The sequence below is a fragment of the Vombatus ursinus genome, unplaced genomic scaffold, assembly GCF_900497805.2.
Source record: "Vombatus ursinus unplaced genomic scaffold, bare-nosed wombat genome assembly UNPS02014961.1, whole genome shotgun sequence".
NCBI classification, from domain to species: Eukaryota; Metazoa; Chordata; class Mammalia; order Diprotodontia; family Vombatidae; genus Vombatus; species Vombatus ursinus.
In genome coordinates, this window is record NW_020954739.1 from 261,449 (window position 1) to 281,774 (window position 20,326).

The 20,326-nt window shown below is 45.1% G+C and overlaps 1 protein-coding gene across 1 annotated transcript in view; it reads right to left on the reverse strand.

Moving 5' to 3' along the window:
* Positions 1-15,535: 15,535 nt before the first annotated feature.
* Positions 15,536-20,326, reverse strand: part of WDR18 (WD repeat domain 18) — a 31,675-nt gene continuing 26,884 nt past the window's right edge. Inside the window, exons 9-10 of the mRNA XM_027845441.1 lie at positions 16,977-17,045; positions 15,536-16,124 (exon numbers count right to left, since the gene is read on the reverse strand). Coding sequence (XP_027701242.1) covers positions 15,993-16,124; positions 16,977-17,045 — 201 coding nt within the window. The 3' untranslated portion in view covers positions 15,536-15,992. The remainder of the gene's footprint in view (positions 16,125-16,976; positions 17,046-20,326) is intronic.

Sequence of the window (20,326 nt, forward strand, 5' to 3'; positions counted from 1 at the left end):
GCTGAGGAGAGAACCCAGCTGAGCAGCCTCTCAGCAGAGATGTTGCACCCAACTGGAGCTGTGTGAGGATTCTATAAAGGGAATATCAGGAGCTGTAGCCTAAATGTGTGCCTCTCTACCTTCATAGGTTAGATTTGGACTCATTCTTCCCATGGATATTGTGTATATTTATGGGATAGTACACCCTGGTTTATGGGAGGAGTGATACATAGAAAATGCTTTTACTATGCCATCTAAGTAAATGTCTCTACTAAGAGCTCGTTGTTAAATTGACAATTAGTAGGAAGTATACTAGTGGGGGCTTTTAAATTCTAAATGTTATGTATAACTTATACCAAATTGCTTGCCTTCTCAATGAGGCAGAAGGGAGAGAATTTGGAACTCAAAGTTTTTAAAACATGTTAAAAATTGTTTTTACATGTAACTGGGGAAAAATAAAATATTAAATAAATGTTTAAGAATTATAAATGTTATAGAAGTCCAATCTCACAGGATACCCTTAGAATCCAAGATAGCAGCCTCCTTCTGGGATCCTAATTCATAAATGTAAGTTATGGGAAGTATCCTAGAGAGAATGTTACATAAGTAATTATAAAAGTAATACAATGTAATTTTAAGAGGAAGAGAGTATAATAGCAAAGAATTAGAAATAAAGTAGATGCCCATCAGTTGGGAAATGGCTAAATGTATGGTGGCACATGAATGTGGTCAGATGTCATTCTGAGAAATAATGAATATGAAAACTACAAAGAAGCTTGGAAAGACTTATTTATATGAAGTGATGGAAGGGGAAGTAAACAGAATAAGGAAAATGATTTCTACGATGACTATAACAATGTAAGTGGAAAGAAAAACAGCAAAATTGAATTATTGTGGAATGACAATGGGCAAGCTTGGTCTGGAAGAAAAGATGAGAAAATGTACCTGATTCCTTCTTTTAAAGAACAAAAACAAAAACAAAACACTTTAATTAATTAGATAACTGCAAGCACCTCAAACAATAGGCTATCGTTATAACACTTGGGAATCTTTCCACAATCTAGTTATTGCAAAGGCATGTGAATAAATTTAAATAGACAAGGTCAAGAAAAAGCGGCACCATAATTAATGTGTAAAACTGGAAAAAAAATTATATTCATCCCACTGACTCCTAAAAGAGGTAAAATACCTCTGTATGTTAACATTCTAAAATCTGTATTGCCACCTGCTTCCTTCCTTTAAAGTGGTGTGGGATTACAGGTGCAGAACACCACATACACCTTAAGACCTGGTTGGTGTATTAGTTGGTTTTGCTAAACTGCTCTTCTCCCTCTCCAGGGTCCTGTCCTTGAAGCTTTAAGGACATTGATAAGCTGAAGGGAGTCCAGAGGAGGGCAGTGGGGACCATGCAATATAAGGACAGTTAAAGGACCTGCGGATACTCAGCCTGGAGGAAAGAAGGCTTATGGGGGCATATGCCCATTGTGTGTCAAATATTGGACTGGCCTGCAGGTGTGAGAATGCAGGTGTGTTTGGTGAGGGCCCAGAGAGCAATGAAGAGAAGTGAAAAGCAGATTCTAGCTCAATTCAAAGGAAAGAAACGCCCATCAATGAGTTTCCCATTAGTAGAGGTATTCAAGAGGCAAGTAGGGGGATAATGGATAGAGTAACATACTTGGAATCAGGAAGATCTGAGTTCAAATCCTGCCTCAGACACTTACTAACAGTGGTTTTTTTGGTGTGTGTGTTGTTCAGTTATGGCCAATTCTTCCTGACCCCATTCAGGGTTTTCTTGGCAAAGATACTAGAGTGGTTTGCCATTTCCTTCTCTAACTCATTTGGCAGATGAGGAAACTGAGCCAAAGAGTGTTAAGTGACTTGCCCAGGGTCACATACTAGTAAGTGTCTGAGGCTGAATTTGAACTCATGAAGTCTTTTCCTGACTCCAGGCCAGGCACTCTATGCATGCACCACCTAGTTCCCCTTATTAGCAGTGTGACCCTAAGCAATTACCTCAACCTCTATCTGCCTCAGTTCTTATTTCTGTAAAATAGGGCTAATAATAGTGCTCCTACCTTAAAGGGTTGTTTTGAGGACCATATGAGATAATATTTGTAAAGTTCTTTTAAGTTTTATAAGGTGCTAGCTATTATTATTTTTATTGACCAAAATAATGAAATGAAGAAGCCTTCATTTCTAAATATGTCCTTCCTCCTCCCCTCTCTATCATTATAACAAAGAATAAAAAAGAGGGGAAGTTATTTCAGCAAAATGAACACATCTTGTCAGCACATGCAACAGTCCATTCTCCTTATGTTTCTGCCTTAGTAATAGTAGTAAGAGTAGTAGCTGACATTTCCATGGCACTTTAAAGTTTGCAAAGCACTTTATGGGCCTTATCTTACTTGAGTCTCATAAAAACCTAAGAGACAGATGTTACAGGTATCATTAGCTACATTTTACAGATGAGGAAATTCAGGAACAGAAAGATCAAGCAATTTGCTCAGGGCCACACAGCTGAAGAAGGGTCAGAGGTGGAATCCTTAGCATTCCCAGTCACTGCTGCCAGCCTGGTCCAGGCTCTCATTCCCACTTGCTCATACTAACCCCCTAACTGGTCTCCTTATTTCTGCTCCTGCTGTCAGATTTATCTTCCTCGTGATGCACACACACAAACACACACACACACACACACACACACACACACACATCTAATCATGTCACTCCTCTGCCCATTGCCCCCTGCCTCACACTAGACTATGAGTCTATGAGGGCAGACATCACATCCTGATCATGTTGGTATTTCCCCTTTATACCTAGATCCAGCCTGGCATGATAGAGGGACATACTGGAAGGAATTCTAGATTTGGCGTCAGCAGACCTGGGCTTGCATTTCAGCTCCAGTACTGTGGATTGTGTGACCTTGGGCAAGTCACTTGACCTATGAGAGCTTCCTTCTCCTCATCTGTGAAGTGGGTGAAATGATCCTTCTATTGCCTGCCTCCCCAGGTTGTTGTGACTTTGTAAAACAGAGAGCTGGAAAAAAAATGTCTGTACATTTAGAACCACAGATTTAGAGCTGGAAGTGTCCTTCAATCTCATCTGGTCCAAGCTCCCTTTAGTTTACAAATAAGGAAACCAGGACCTCAAAAGGTCAAGGCTATATAAGAAGGCACTTAAGTGGCATATCCAGGATTGGAAACCAGGCCTTCTGACCCTAAAGTTTTTGCTCTTTTGTTGTTATTGACAGAATTTCAGAGCTAGAAGTGTGCTCAGAGACCACCTAGGCCAATTCCTAAATGAACAAGAATCCTGGCCCCCTTTTGACCTCTATCAAAGAGACTCGCACTGTCCCTAAGGCAGCCCGTGCCGCTCTGGGACAGTGCTAAGTGTTAGCAACTTTTTTTGTGTTGTTTTTTTTTTCCCTCCAACAAGACTCTTCCCCTCTCTCCCCTCCCCCCGCAAACCGATTCTGTCTTCTGGGCCAAGCGGAACAAAGCCAATTCTTCTTCCCAGTGACAGCCTTTCAAATACTTGAAGACAGATCTTGGTTTCCCCTGAGTCTCCTCTTCTGCAGGCTAATGGAGACATGAATGGCAGACAGGAGACTGCAGTTGATTACCAAAGATGACCTGTAAAGGAGAATTGTATCAAAAATCCCCTCTAGATAACGTATTATTAGGATGGATGAGTGTTTGTTGAACTGAAGGGGAGGCTGGAGGGCTCAGGTAGGGGCAGTTTATTGTCCTGGTGGTAGGAAGCTGGGAGAGAAAGGAGGGGTCCCGTTCTGGTTTCTAACCACGTTCTCTGCCCCCCTCTTGGGGCACCACAGCCTCCAGCAGTTTAGCACGAAGCAGAAAAAAAAAAGGGGGTTTGAAGCAACACTCAGCTCAGCCTGGAGTTCATAGTTCCAGAGAGTCTGTTACTAGGTGTCTTGGGAAATGAGGGAAGATTTCATCCTCATTCCCTGTCCCAGAATAGCTGGGATGGGTGGGGGCAGGGAGCATCTCTTTTCACCATGCGAAGTATGACCTTCATCCTGACTGACCCATTGGCACCATCACAGACGGACTTCTGTCACTGGCCACCTTCCCTCATGCATCTTGCTGCCCTCTTCTTCCTCTACCCAAGATTCCTAACTTTTTCCTAAGATGGCAAGATTCCTTTGGAGGGGAAGTTATGGTGTGGTGAAGACCGCTGGATTTGGAAACAAGAAAGCTGGACCTGGGTTTTGAACTGCACCTAACGATAATCCTACAAGACAGATAGTATGTGATATCTCCATTTTACAGCATCTCTATAGGATTCTCTATAGATCTGAGGTGCTATTTACAGATAACATTGGGCTGGTGGCATCAAGCCCTAAAAAAGTTTCCAGTTTCCTGAATACATCCCATAAGTGCTGAAGAGGCAGTTGGTCTTACTATCCACACAGGGAAAACCAAGTGGATGAACAAAGTATATTTTCCAGAGTATGATATGCAGTCAGTTGGCGCCTCCAGAGCTTGCCAATCAGCCCCTATATTTTGGACAGACACTGCGAATGGCAAATTAGCTGACCTCAGGATTGAATAGGAGGAGGAAAGCAGATCAGATCTGGGTAGTTGGGTAATGCTTTTAAGGACCCTTAGATTCTCCTTGAAACAAAAGCACATCTTTTACTCATGATGGCAAATGCTATCCATATCCAGAGAAAGAACTATGGAGTCTGAATGCAGAATGAAGCATACTGTTTTCTCTCTCTCTCTTTTTTTTTCTTTCCTGTGATTTTTCCCTTTTGTTCTGAGTCTTCCTTCACAACATGACTAATGTGGAAATATGTTTAATATGACTGTACATGCATAGCCTAGATCACATTGCAGTCTGTCTTGGGGAGGGGAGAGGGGAAGGAGGGGGAAAAATTAGAACTCAAAATCATAAAAGTCAATGTTGAAAACTATAAATAAATAAATAAATACATTTTTTTAAAAAGAAGGAAAAAAGCTTATCTTTTCCCCCATCAGCATTTTTCCAGTTATGCTGCATGATGTCATGGAATTAAAAAGCATTGGAGAAGTACATGGTAGACATGGGTAGGTGGCAATACATAAGCAACTAATAGATGAAGTGGTGGAAAGGCTGTTATGAGAGAAAAGCGAGACTGGAACAGTGAGAGGGGTGGGACTGACTAACTAACGAGTTGGCAGCCTGAGAGCCCAAGAGCATCAGAATAATGTCCAGACACCTGGGAGTCAGGCAGTCTTTTGCAAACAAGCTATACATAGGATAAATAGGAGATAACCTACAGAGAGAAGGTATTAGTAATAAGAGGGACCAGGATGGAGCCAAGATGGAGGATTAGAGGGAGCAACCCAGTAGAACTCTCAACGTTCCCTTCCAAACTTTAAAATAACACCTCAAATCAAATTTTGGAGCAGCAGAGCCAGCAAAAAGGTCAAAGTGAGCCATTTTTTTCCAGGCTATAACAAATTAGGAGGTCGGCAGGAGAGGTCTGTGACATTCAGCCCAGAGAGAGTAAGGGGGTGGACTAACTGGTCAGAAAGAGATGATAGGGAACCATTTGCTGGTACTGACTGGCAATTCTGCTGCTCATAATGCAGTTCTGGGTGGAGAGGAGCACTGGGGATTGGTCATGAGGGATAAGGGGCCCTGATTGCAGTTTTAAGGCAGAGAGGAAACTTCCTTGACATCCTAGAACCAGAAGGTAAAATAGGAATGGAAAGAATTCACCCACTACCTTCTGAAAGAGATCCTCAAATGAAAACTCCCAGGAGAAAATACTGCAAGCAACCACAAAGAAATAATTCAAATATTGTGGAGTCACAGACAGGTTCATACAACATTCAGCAGCTTCCACATTAAAGGAGCAGAGGAATTGGAATATCATATTCTGGAAGGCAAAGGAGCTAGGGTTTCAACCAAGAATAACCTGCCCAGAAAAACTGAGTATAATCCTTAGGGGGGGAAATGCATAGTTAATGAAATAGAAGGCTTTTAAAACATTCCTGATGAAAAGACCAGAGCTGAATAGAAATTTTAATATTCAAACACAAGACTCAAGAGAAGAATAAAAAAGTAAACATGAAAGAGCATTCATAAGGGACTCAATAAAGTTAAACTGTTTACATTCCTATCTAGGAAGGTGATACGTGTAACTCCTGAGAATTTTAGCATTATTACAGCAGTTAAAAGGAATTTGGATAGAGAGAAGGCATGATAAAAGGGAGGGCAGATTAAGGGAGGCAGTGGTCAGAAGCAAAATAGACTTTTGAGAAGGGATAGGATAAAAAGTGAGAGAGAAATAAACAGGAGAAAATGGGATGGAGGGAAAAACACTGTAATCAGAACTGTAAATGTGAATGGGATGACTTCACCTATAAAATGAAAAAGCAGGTAGGAGAATGGATTAGAAACCAGAATCCAACAATATGTTGTTTACAAGAGATACAATTAAAACAGAAAGACACACAGAGTTAAAATAACGGGCTGGAGCAGAAAGTAATATGCTTCAGTTGAAGTTTAAAAAAAAAATAAAGGTAGGGATAGCAAACATGATCTTAGACAAAGCAAAAGCAAAAATAGACCTAATTAGAAGATAATAAGGAAAACTACATTTTGCTAAAAGGTACCATAGACAATGCAGTAATATCAAAATATTTTCCAGGAGTTGTGAACTGATCCAACCATTCTGGAGAGCAATTTGGAACTATGCCCAAAAGGTTATAAAATTGTGCATACCCTTTGACCCAGCAATACCACTTCTAGGTCTGTATCCCAAAGAGATAATAAAAACAGGAAAAGGACCCACATGTACAAAAATATTTATAGCAGCTCTTATTGTGGTAGCAAAGAATTGGAAATTGAGGGGATGCCCATCTATTGGGGAATGGCTGAACAAGCTGTGGTATATGAATGTAATGGAATACTATTGTGCTGTAAGAAATGATGAGGAGGCAGACTTCAGAAAAACCTGGACTTACATGAATTGATTCTGAGTGAAATGAGCAGAACCAGGAGAACATTGTACACAATAACAGCCATACTGTATGATGACTGACTTTGATAGACTTGGCTCTTCTCAGCAATGCAAAGATCTAAGACAACTCCAAAAGACTCATGATGGAAAATGCTATTCACATCCAGAGAAAGAACTACGGAGTCTGAATGCTGATGGAAGCATATCATTTGCTCTCCTTTTCTTTTGTTGTTTTGTTTTATTGCTTATTCTTGTGGTTCCTCCCATTAGTTCTAATTGTTCTTTACATCATGACTAATGGGAAAATATGCTTAATATGAATGTATAAGTAGAGCCTATATCAGATTGCTTGCTATCTTGGGGGGGGAGAAAAGGAGGGGGAGAAAATTTGAAACTCAAAATCTTATGGAAATAAATGCTGAAAATTAAAAATAAATTATTTTAAAAATATTTTCCAGAAAATTTCTCTGATAAAAGTTTCGTTTCTTAAATATATAGAGAACCGAGTCAAATTTATAAAATAAGAGCCATTTCCCAATTGACAAATGGTCAAAGGATATGAACAGGCATTTTTTAGAAGAAGAAATTGAAGCTATCTATAGTTACATAAAAATGCTGTAAATCACTATTGGTTAGAAAGGAAAATTAAAACAACTCTGAGGGACCACTTCACACCTATCAGAAATGACAAATGCTGGAGGGGATGAGGCAAATTGGTACACTGATGAATTGTTAATGGAGCAGTGAACTGGTCCAACCATTCAGGAGAACAATTGGGAACTATGTCCAAAGGGCTATAAAACTGTGCATACCCTTTGATCCAGCAATATCACTATTTGGTCTGTATCCCAAAGAGATCGAAGGAAAAAGATCTATATACACAAAAATATTTATAGCACCTCTTTTTTGTGGTAGCAAAGAACTGGAAATCAAAGGGATGCTCATCAACTGGGGAATGGCTGAACAAGTTGTGATATATGATTGTGATGAAATATTATTGTACGATAAGAAATTATGAAAGAAGTGGTTTCAGAAAAACATGGCAAGACCTATATGAACTGATGCAAAATGAAGTGCACGGTAACAGCAATGTTATAATGATAATCAACTATAAAAGACTTGGCTACTGTGATCAATACAATGATCGAAGAAAACACCAAGTGATGAAAAATGCTATCCATCTCCAGAGAGCAAAGTGGCAAACTGAAACTGAATTATAATTTTCTCACTTTATTTCTCTTACTTTTTTTGTTTCTGTAACATGGCTAACGTGGAGATAAGTTTTGTATGATTTCTCATACATAATTAACATGATATTGCTTACTTACCTTCTCAGTGGGTGGGTAGGGTGGTAGAGAGTTTAGAACTCAATATTTAAAAAGAATGTCTAAAATAATGTGTTGCTGTTTTTGTTTTTGTTTTTTTTTTTAAGAGGGATCAGGAAAAGCTTCCTCTAAAAGGTGGGATTTTAAGTGCCTACTGTGACTTAAAAGAAGCCAGGGAAATCAGGAGGTAGAGATGAGGGGGGAAAAAGTATTGCAGGTACGGGGGATGGCCAGAGAAAATGCCCAGAGAGGAGAGATGGAGCTTCTGTCATGTTTGTGGGATAGGAAAGAGACCCATGTCGTTGCAGCTCAGAGGACATGGGGGAGAGCCAAGTGTAAGACTGGAAAAGAAGGGGCCAGTTTGTTAAAGGGCTTCGGATGCCAAATAGAGATTCTTTATTTGAGTCTGGAGATGACAGGGAGCCCACTGGAATTTATTGATCAGGGGCTGACCTGATCAGATCTGTGATTTAGGGAGATTATTTTAACAGCTGAGTAGAAGATGGGCTGGAGAGGGGATAGACTTGTGACAGGCAGACCCAGCAGAAGGCTCCAGGTGTAAGTCCATTCCATAGTGAGCTCTCCTTAAGGACAGGGCTGTCTTTTGCCTTTTTGTATTCCCAATCCTAGCACAGCGCCTGGTATGTAGGAGGTGCTTAATGTTTAATGACCGAAGTGATGAGGCCCCGTACGAAGGTGGTAGCAGTGTCAGAGGAGAGAAGGGGACACAGTGAAGAGATGTCACAAAAATAAGATGGACGGGACTTGCCAATAGATTGGATAGAGAGGGTGGAAGAAATGAGAAGTCAATGACATCTTTTGGCAGCCTGCATGACTAGGAGGATGGTGGTACCCTCATCAGTAATAGGGCAGCTTGGGAGGGGGAAGGGTGTGGGAGGAAAGACAAGGAGTTCCATTTTGGACACACTGATTTGAAGATGTCTACAGGAAATCAAATTTGAGATGTCTGAGAGGCAGTTCCATTTTTGAGACCGGAGATTAGGAGACAAGGCTCCCAGCAAATCAACTGCCCTCGTGGAGGATTTATGGGAGGGAATGGACCAGAGTCACCCAAGATGAGATAGATCATGATTGGAACATTGAAGGAACATCTACCTTGATAAGATCACAGTTTCACCGAAGTATTAAAATTTACTGATCAGGAAGTTGAGTCTGAAAGATGACGTATCTCAAAGCTACTGCTGTAAATGTCAAACCCAGGTCTCCTGATTCCAAGTCCATGCTCTAGGCATCTGGGTGATGTAGTAGATAGCATCAGACCCAGAATTAGGAAGACCCAAGTTCAGATCTGGCTTCAGATACGTACTAGGCGTGTGACCTTGGGCAAGTACTTAACCTGTTTGCCCCAGTTTTCTAATCTGTAAAATGAACTATTTATAACTCCCTTTGCAAACCTCAAAGTACTCCATAAATGCAATTATCATTATTACTATTATTATCTATGATACCATGCTTGTGTCTTAGTTTGAAAGATAAAGGATTTATGGGAAATGTAGTATCATTGAGAGAACTGGCATTGTACATGGCTCAGTCAGCAAGTGTTTAACTGCCTGTTTTGTGACTGGAGACTGACATGGGCTGGTTGTTGGGTGAGACACACATCCAAAAGACCCACTAGAAAAATCCCCCCATAAGGAATCTACATCAGGCCTTGGGAATGGACAAAAATGATACAGTGCTTGACCTCACGAAGATTATTAGATTATTCTGAGTGGAAGACATACATACACATAGAAGAAGATACAAAATGTATACCAAAAAAAGATAATTTTAGAAAGTATGAGAGGGATCAGGGCAGGTCTCACGTAAGAGCTGGCTCTTGGAAGGATGCTCGGGATTCTAACTAGCACAGGAGGGAGTGCATCCTGGCATGGAGAACAGCCAGCCCTGGACTGTAGAGTGGGTGAAGGGGAGTATGTGTACTAAGCCTGGAAAGGTAGGCTGGCACCAATTTGTGAAGGGCTTTGAAGGTCAGACAGAGGAGTTTGGATTTGACTCCACAGCTAACAGTGGACTGAAGAGACTAGAGGCAAAGAGACTAATTAGAGGGCTAGTAAACTAATCGAGGGGAGAAGTAATGAGTCGTGTCCAACTCTTTGTGACCTCATTTAGGGTTTTCTTGGCAAAGATATTGGAGTAGTTTGCCATTTCCTTCTCTAACTCATTTTATTTTATTTGTTTTGTTTTTGGCCAGGCAATTGGGGTTAAATGACTTGCCCAGGCTCACATGGCTAGTAAGTGTCTAAGGCCAGATTTGAACTCAGGTCCTCCTGATTCCAGGGCTGGTGCTCTATCCACTGCACCACCTAGCTGCCCCTCTAGCTCATTTTGAAAGGAACTGAGGCAATCAGGGTGAAGCGACTTGCCCAGGGTCACACAGTGAGTGTCTGAGGCTGGATTTGAACACGTGAAGATGAGCCTTTCTGACTTCAAGCCCAGTGCTCTGTGCACTATGGCGCCATCTAGCTGCCCTTAACAACAACAAATGAAGACCTGAGCTAGGATGGTGGTCATGGGACGCAAGTGGACAGATGAGGCAGAATTGACAAGGCTTGATGACAGAACGGACAGAGAAGGGTAAGTGAGAGTGAAGTCTGGGGCTGCAAATGTGTGAGGCTGGAAGGATGGTGGTGTGCTCGACAATTAAATTTAGAGGAACAGCTTTGGGGGGGAAGGAGTTCTGTTTTGAACATGCTGATCTGGAGATGTCTCTAGATCATTCATTTTGAAATGTTCACTAGGCAGTTGGTGATGTGGGACTGGAGCCTGGGACAGACTAGGGATAGACAAATCAATCTGGGAGTGATCTGAGGAAGGATAATTGAACCTACTGGAGCTGATGGAATCACCAAGTGTAGAGAGGAGGGCTGGAGACAGAACCTTGGGTGCTGTGGACAGCGCCAGGGCAGCACATGGATGATGACCCAGCAAAAGTCTGAGGACTTGGGAGGCTACATGGGAGAAAGAGGAGCTACTGCTTGGGGCACATAGACCGGTGATAATGAACAGGTAAAAAGCAGAGCTACTTACACTTTTACTTTGCTCTTTCTTCCAGTTCTCAGAGTGGGCCCCTGACTAGTCTTTGGAGGCTGATAGGAGCAGAGAGCTCCCTAAGTAGGGAGGGAGCAAGCAACTGCCTTAGATGACTTCCAGGAGCTCGCATGAAGCACATCCCAGGGTACTGAGAGAATTTGCTAGGGTGATTGATGAGTGATCTTTGAAAGGTCACAGAGAATGGAAAAGGTACTACAGGGCTAGGGGGCAACAAGGTGGCACTGGGCCTGGAGTTAGGAAGATCTGAGTTCAAATCTGGCTTTGGACACTTCCTAGCTGTGTGACCCTGGGCAAGTCACTTAACCCCTATTTGCCAGTTTCTCTTCCGTAAAATGGGGACATGTCGGAGAAGGAAATGGAAAACCACCTCAGTATCTTTGCCAAGAAAACCCCATTGACAAAGGACTGGAGCGGGCAAATATTGTCCCAATTTTTAAAAAGGTAGAGAATGGAGCCTGAAAACTATGGGCCAGCGAGCTTGATTTCAATTCTTGGGAAAAATCTTATGTGAAACAGCAAAGGGCGGTTAGCAAAAATCTAGAAAAGGGAAAAAAAAAAAGCCAGCATGACCATGTCAAACAGGTCATGCCAGACTAACCTTATTTTCTTTTTTGGACAGGGTTACTAGGCTAATAGATCAGGGGAGTGCAGCAGTAGACAACAGATGACCTAGATTTCAGTAACATACTTGGACAAGATCTCTCATGGCATTCCGCAGGAAAAGATAGAGAGGTGTAAGTTAGGCATTTAGTTAGTTGGATTTGGAACTGGTTGGAATAAAGTAGTCATTTAATTTGGAAGGTCTCTAGCAGAGTGCCCCAAAGATCTGCGCTGTTTAACAACATTTTTATCAATGCCTCAGGAAGTCTTAGGAGGCACACATGTCCAACTTGCAGATGACAAGGGTGAGAGGGATAGCTGACATTCAGGATTCATTAAGATCTTAATAGAGGAGAACACCGAGCTGAATATTATAGTGTGTATGAAATTTAATGGGATAAATGCTTATATGTGGGTTCAAAAATTCACTTTTACAAGTGTAAAATCAGGGTGCCACGGCCAGACGGCTGCTCATATGAAAAGCCTGAGGTTTTTCACAGACTTTAAGCTCACTATGAGTCAATGTGAGACGGTAGCCAAAAAGCTAATGTGACCTTGGGTTACACTGAAGATCAGAGAGCAGTAAAGCAGTAACTAAAACAGGGTGACCAGAGCTTTGTCTCAGGGTGCAAAAACCTGTAACATCCCAGGTGAGGAAATATATTGATTAAGTTGCAGGGCATCCAAGACACAGAAGGGCTTGAAGTTCAGACAGAACATGACAAGTCTTCCAAGTGTTTTAGAGGTTTTCATGTGGGAGAGGAATTAAAATTTGCTCTGCTGGAACAAGGAGAAAGCTGCAAAGAAACAAATTTAGGTTGATAAAAGGAGTAATTAATTACCTAACAATGAGAGATGACTCAGGAAGCCTTGGGCTCCCTCTGCTGGATGCTTCCAAACAAAGGCAGGACACCCACTGGAAGAGAGGATGCTCATTCAATTAAGGGTTGGCTTAGACGGATCGAGATCCTGGGGGAGCTAGAGCCAGCCTCTCGCTCTAGGCCTTATTTCTTCTCGGTAAAATCAGCAAGCTCAACCACCTGGTATGACCCCCATCCCGCCCTGGCGGGCAGTCAGCCTGTCTCCTGCTCTCGGCGACCCGGCAGGCAGATTTCTTTGCTAAGGCCATTACCTGGGGACGATGCTGTACACAGCCCCAGGTCACGTTTTTGGAGATATTGACCAGTTGGAACCCATCCAGAGGAGCACAATCATAGTGGGAAGAGGGCTTGAGATTATGTCATTGAAGTTTATTTGGGAGTGCATGGTTGATGAGATCTAGAAGCATTTATTATGTCTCCTATGTGCCAGGCTCTTTGCGCGCAGTGCTTTGTAAATATTTTATTTATCACTAGGTACAGGACTGGAATGACCTCAGAGGCCATTTTGGGGCCAATGAGCCAAAGCTCTTTCCACTGTACCAGCTAGGTGGCACAATGGATACATCAGACTTGGAGTCAGGAAGACCCAAATTCAAATCCTGCCTCATTTACTAGCTATGTGACCCTGGGCAAATCACATTCCCTCTGCCTCATTTTTCTGAACTGTAAAATGGGGATAATAGGAACCTACCTCACAGGATTCTCAAGATCAAATGAAATAGCACCTTTGTAAACTATTAAAGTTGGACAGCTAGGTGGCACAGTGAATAGAATGCTGGGCTTGGAGTCAAGAAGACCCGAGTTCAAATCTGGCCTCGACACTTACTAGCTGTGTGACCCTTGCCAAATTATTTAACCCTGTTTGCCTGAGTTTCCTCATCTGTAAAATGAGCTGGGGAAGGAAATGACAAACCACTCCAGTATCTCAGCCAAGAAAACCCTAAGAACAGGTCATGAAGAGTCAGATATGACTGGAAATGATGAAACAATAACAAACCTTAAAGTGTTGAAGGAAATGCCAGCTGTTACTAAACACTTAGGAGAGGATATTCCTGAGACTTCCAGGCCTTGGCAGACTATCCCTGCGAGCTGCTGTGGTTTAAAAAACAAAACACTTCGTGAGGCCGTTCATTCCTTCATTTATCATTCTGGTGATGCCTAAGGACTCTGATGGAGCCTGGCTGATGGATGGGTGACGCAGACCAGAGACTGACACCCTCTAGAAATAAGAACCCACAGTCTTCCAGTAATGGGATCTCAAGGGTCTGCATTTGCACACAAACCTCCTCTCAGACCTTCGCTACATGGTCACCCAGCCTCTGCTTAGAGCGCCACTGAAGAGGACTCACTCCCTCTCAGGACAGCCCACTGCACTCTGGGCAGCTCTACCTGTCCAGAAGTCTTTTCCTTTCAATCTTCTGCTGGGCTTCCCACACCTTCCTCCTAGTTCTACCCACCAGGGGAGGTAGGGGAAGCCTAACTCCCTTCTTCCATGTAGTGGCTCTCCCATTTTCCCTAAGAATTCTCTTCCAGTAAAACTGAGTCTCATGTGATTGGGTCTTCTGGAGGCCTTCGGGCTTATCCATGTCCTCAGAGGGTGCATCCCTGAACTATTCCTGATGCAGCCTAAGCAGGACTGAGGTCAGCGGGGGGGAGCGGGCTGCTTAACGCTCTCCTCACTGCTAGAAGTTACCTAGTTGAAGGGAGTTGATGTATTCGACCTGAATTTGCCAACCCAAATCTACTTTGTCCTCTTTGCCTTAGCGGGCTGTTCTAAGGGAAGCCCCCAATTCTATAGAAACGACTACAAGGCAGTAAAATGATCTGAATGCTTGACCCGCTCCAACTTTGGCAGAGCAATGTGCTCCGGAGCCAGGGAGGAGAAAGCCGGGAGTGGGAGTGGGGTCAGCATGAGGGCAAAGCAGGACAAAAGGAGGACCCATCAGTTTCTTAAGTCCATGGGTTTTTCAGAAGACTGAAAGCATTAAAAATTGTGTGAACCAGTCCAAATTTGCCAAGGATTACCAGGGGTTTACAAGAAGGGTTGGGAAACTCTTAGCTAATAGCTGGGTTGGGTGGAAAGCCACCCACGAAAGGGTTATGTGCTCACTAAGACCAACGCTGAAGATTTAGCAAACAAAGAGAAGGGGGAGAAAGAGCCCACACCTTAAGGCTAGGAAGAAAAAAATACCCACACAGGTTGGTGACCTTTTTTCTGTTTTAAAAAAACAAACAACAATAAAAAACCCCAACTATATATATCTATATATACCTATATATATATATATATATATATGGAAAGATGTTTCCTGAGACATAGAACACCAAGTCTCCGGGGTAAAACAAAACCAAAACAAACCAGGTCTGGCAGGGGCCTAGATAATCCACACCAACATCAACCAGGGCCCCCAAAGGTCACTATGCAGAACCTCAGACGTGGTCAAGTTGAGGACATTGGTGCCAACTCAGTGAGCGTGGTGCCCCCAAGCCTGTCGACCGTCCATTGCTTTGCCCCAATATCTTAAAAGGGGGAGGAGAACGTGTAGAGAACAAAGGGGAGGGCGAGGCTGACCCAGTCACTTTACAGGGATGCTCCCTCTTGGGATACAGGGTAATGAGTATACTGACTGGGGGGACTGATCAGGTTAGTGAAGGGAGCTAGGGCCTTCACTTCATGGGAGGGGAGAGAAAAAATGAAGGAGGAAAAAAGCCCTTTTATCAAAATCCAGGATCTCATGGACTAAAAAACTGTAAACTGCCCCTTGGTCGGTTGGTGATGTGTGCCAGCCATGTTATCCGTGGCTCCAGGAGACCCCATGGTGACAGGGGCTCCCCCTCCTCTGGGTGCTGGCCCCTCTCTCAGCCCCCAGGCAGTTCTGAGGAGCCAGCGTCTGCGCAGACAAAGTCCGGGCCTCAGCTCTCACCACCAGTGCAGAGTCTATGGCTGCTGGCCGCTGTGTGCCCCCACCCACTCCATAGCCCGGGATGCCCTGTGAAGGCCATGCGTTCCGAATCACAAGGGTGGTCTGTGCCCAGAAGGGGAAGGGGTCCTGGTGTGCGTGGCCGAACTGTGGGCTGCGGGCTCCAGCTCCACGCAGGTCTGGGCCATGTCGCCGCTGGCTTCTCCTGGGCAGGCCAAGCGGGCGGAGCTGGGAGTCATTTGGGTGGCTTGGTGATGATGTGGCTGGAGAAGTCAAAGAGGTCCTTGTTGATTCTCCGTAAGGTGTTTACCTCTTCCTCCAGCTCGGTCACCCGGATTTTCAGCTGCTCCTGGTCTCCCAGGGAGTTCTGGGGGGAGAAGAGACAAAGGGTGGGACAAGGGGACAAGGCAGGCTCCGGGCTGTCTTGCTTGGGAAAGCTCAAGCTTCCTGGGTCAGATCAGAGGGAGCCTTGAGTTCTCGAGGGGCCTGAGGCTGCCCAGGTTGGAAGGCTGTGACAATGGAGCGAAGACTCCTAAAGGCACTTCCAAGTTGGGAAGGCCCTGAAGGGGGGCCCTAGACAAACTCTGGGCACGCTGTCCGAGGACTTGCTCACCAAAGCCAGCAGACCCAGCACGCTGGACTTCCTGAGAAGCAGCTGCTGAGGTCTTACTCTGCACGAGTGGGTGGGGTGTGTGCAGGACGCCACCACAGATAGCTGTGATGTAAACGGCGTTAGCACTCCCACCCTGGCCCCCAAACCAGAGATCTTGCCATCTAACTTTGGAGGATGACAGCAGCTAGCTGCTTTCCTCGCTGTGCAGATCTGGTATAAGCCACCAGTGGCACAGACCACGGGGCAGGAGTTCCACAGGTCAATTTTGAGAGAACACAAGGAAAAACCTGAGTTGTTCGACAACAAGCTAATAGATAGGTGATAAGTTCCCCATCACCAGATGCATCCAAGCAGAGGGAGAAGGCAGAAGGGACTTCTTCTTTGGGTGGGGCTTAGGCCTCTGAAGTCTCCCCAGCACTGAAAGTCTGGGATGCTGAGAGTTCTTCGATAAGTGGCACTGTCTGCTCTCTGCCCCACCTTCCCCAGCAGACAGTCACAGCTCTATCCCAGGCAGGGCTGGCAATGGCCACTCCCTGGGAACGGTCTCTGCGGGTTCGAGCTCAATCAGGCAGAAGGCCGGGGAGCTATGGCATCACAGACCCTCACCTTGTCCAACGTAGTGCACATCACCGAATGCAGCTTCTCTGCTCTCTCCAAATAGCTCTTCTCAGATCCCTACAAGAGGAAGAAGTCAGGGTTTTCTCTCCATCCATGACACCTTTAATCACTGTCATTTCAGTATAATCAGGGGTGAACATTAGCCCTGTATCCCAGCCCAATCAGGGGCCATCAGTTTCCAAAGTTTTCAACCTTAGCTAGTCTTCTCAGAGGCCATGCTATTCCACACAGGGAAGAGGAGAGAGGGAGGGCTGGGAACCATCTCCTGGGCTCCACCCCAGGCCTAGCTTGTGATGCCTGTCCTGGACCCTGTGCCCTCAGTGATAAACCTGACCTACACAGCCCCTAGCCAAGACTCCTGGGTCGTGATCTGACCTTACTAGTCACATGATGCCCAAGTCCTGTTCTTTTCTGGGCCCTAGTTTCCTCACACAAAAGATGAGAACTGGACTAGCCCAGGCCTTCCGACTCGGACATCCTCTCAAGGCCCTCCTTGCTGTAACAGTCTCTGTCCTAAGAGTTCTCCCAGCCCTGACATTCTGTGTCCTATATTACAAGAACCCTTCCAGCCCTGACATCCTGCGTTCTAAGGACCCTCCTAGTTCTGACATCCTGTGTCTACATTACAAGGGCCCTTCCAGCTCTGACATCCTGTGTCTATATTACAAGGACCCATCCAGCCCTGACATCCTGTGTTCCAGGGGCCCTTCTAGCTCTGACATCCTATGTTCTAAGGGCCCTTCCAGCTCTGATATCCTGTGTTCCAGGGGCACTCTCAGCCCTGACATTTTGTGTTCTAAGGGTTCTCCCAGTTTTGGTAACCTAAAATTCTATGTAAGAGAAGGGGCTGGAAGAGAATAAGAAAATGGTTCTGATTCAAGACTTTAACACCAGAGTTAGACAGGATGTGGCCTAGGCAAGAAGCTGGTTGTTCTACAGGGAAGGCAATCCCTAGGGGAGCAGAGGGGAACATGCTGTGTGGAAGTGGGGGGAGGTGAATCCCTCCAGGGAAGGCCTCTCCTCCGTCTAGGCTGCCATCCTAGACAGTAGGTAATCCCAGGAAGAGATGGATGGGCTGGGTTCTTTGATGCTTGCAGAAAGAGATTTGTTTCTTGGCTCAGGGCTGTCTGAAAGTTGTGCCTTTCATTAAGCTTGGGAAGGCTGCTCTCTGCAGAGGCGTCCTCTGGGCAGAGTTAATCCATCAGGCCTGACAGCTCTGACTGCTCTCTGGAAAGCCAGCAAGCACCTGACAAGAATGGCAAACTGGGCACCCAGCATCGGGGCTACCCTGACCAGTCATGGGACTGCAAAGAGAACCCCCCCCTCCCGTTTCAGAGAGAGGGGTGCTGAGGCACATGACAAGAGACCTTGCCTGAGTCAGTGATGGATTCCTTGCACTCTCCACTACAGCAAGCTGAATGATGGACAGAACAGGGGCCACAGCTTCCACTCCCTACAGGGCTTCAGTTCCCTTAACATGCCATGTCAGACAGCGGGCATTTCATCACCGCTCACCATGTGCCAAGCACTGGGCAGGTACAAAGAAAGGCAGAAACCGCAGCCTCGGCCTTCAAGGACCTCACAAGTTAATTGTGGCAAACGATGTACAAACAGCTCTGTGTGTACGAGATCTACGCTGGGCAGAGGGGGGCCAACCTCAGGAGGATGGCGACGGCCCCGGCCCTAGCCCCGGGAGAGACGTGCATGGTGGGGCTTTAGCTGGGATCCGAGGAAAACCAGGGAGAGCAGTCTGGGTACGGGTGGGGGGCACAGGGAGGAGCCTGAGCTGGGCCCTGTCACGGGCCCATCCAGTCCAGAACGCACGCCGCTTATGACTCTGCAAGCCAGGCCCCCCCTTCGGCCTCATGGGATCCCACAGGCCATCAAGTCCAACCCCTTCGGTGACCTGCCCAAGGTCACACGGTGATCACGTGACAGAGGCAGATCTGGACTCTTTCCCCTGTACCAGACTGCTGCCTCAGTTTCCTTATCTGTCAAATGTTCTCATCTATTCTGGGCTGATCATCAAGGTTTCTTGTGGCTTTAAATCCTACCAGGATTAACCTGGCTCCATAAACTTTTTTCTTTCTTTTTTAAATATGCTGATTACTACATTTCCATTTTTTAATCCTAAGGATTTTATGCTATTTAAGAGATGATTCTGAGGTGTCCACAGGCTTCACTAGACCGCCAAAGGGGTCCACATGCAGTGCACAGAGCTCCCAGCCTTGGAGTCAGGAGGACCTGAGTTCAAATCCAGCTTCAGACACGTGACAATTGCTAGCTGTGTGACTCTGGGCAAGTCACTGAACCCCGACTGCCTCACCAAAAGAAAAAAAAAATTAAGGCCGGTGTTAAACAAGCCTCAGTTAAGGGTTTGTGCAGGAACCTGGGGACATAGAAAACCAGCTGAGATAGGTACTGGCCTCAGGGAGCTTACACCAGGGAGAAGTGTGTGAGAGAGAAGAGGATGGGCCGCTAGAAATCCAATACAAAATCAGGTGCGGGAATCATGTAAATGACAATGACCGGAAGAGCAGTGGTCTGAGGGAAGCTCTCTCTGGGCTCTGTGGTCAGGAAGCTGTCTAGAAAAGAGGCGATCTGCACCGGGCTTAGAAGGATAGGAAGAATTTTAACAGCTGGCAGGGGCGGGAGTCGGAGTAAAGCAGAAAGCATATTTCACATATTTTGGATGGGGGCAACTAGGTGGCACAGTGGATAGAGCACCGGCCCTGGATTCAGGAAGGACCTGAGTTAAATCCGACCTCAGACATATAACACTTACTAGCTGTGTGACCCTGGGCAAGTCACTTAACCCCATTGCCTAGCCAAAAACAAAAAACAAAACAAAACAAAACAAAACAAATATTTCCCATCAACCTTCCAAGGCTGCCGGACAGGACGGGAGGGGACAGCAGCTGAAGGAAGGTCAGGTGACACAGTCCGGCTGAGAGGGGTGTCAGCAATAGGAACAGAAAGGACGGGCTGCACAGGCCTCAGTTTCTCCATCTGTCCAACGAAGGGGGCTGGACTAGAGGGATGACTTGTAAACTTCCTGCAGACCAAATTCTATGCTCTTTCTAAACGAGATCCAAAGGAAGAATTATTAGCTCAACTTTTTTTTTCTGTTAGGGCAGAGGAGAACGTATGGGAGCTAGACCAAAGATGTCATTCATGTGAGGAATTCCTAGTGTGGAAACTTCATTCATCAATGCTAGCAGCCAATCACCTGTAACCTATAGTCTTTAAGAGTTATGGGGGGAGGAAGTGTCTGAGAGACTAAGAGATCAGAGCATGGCCATACAGCAAGGACATGACAGGATGGAACCTGGGGATGC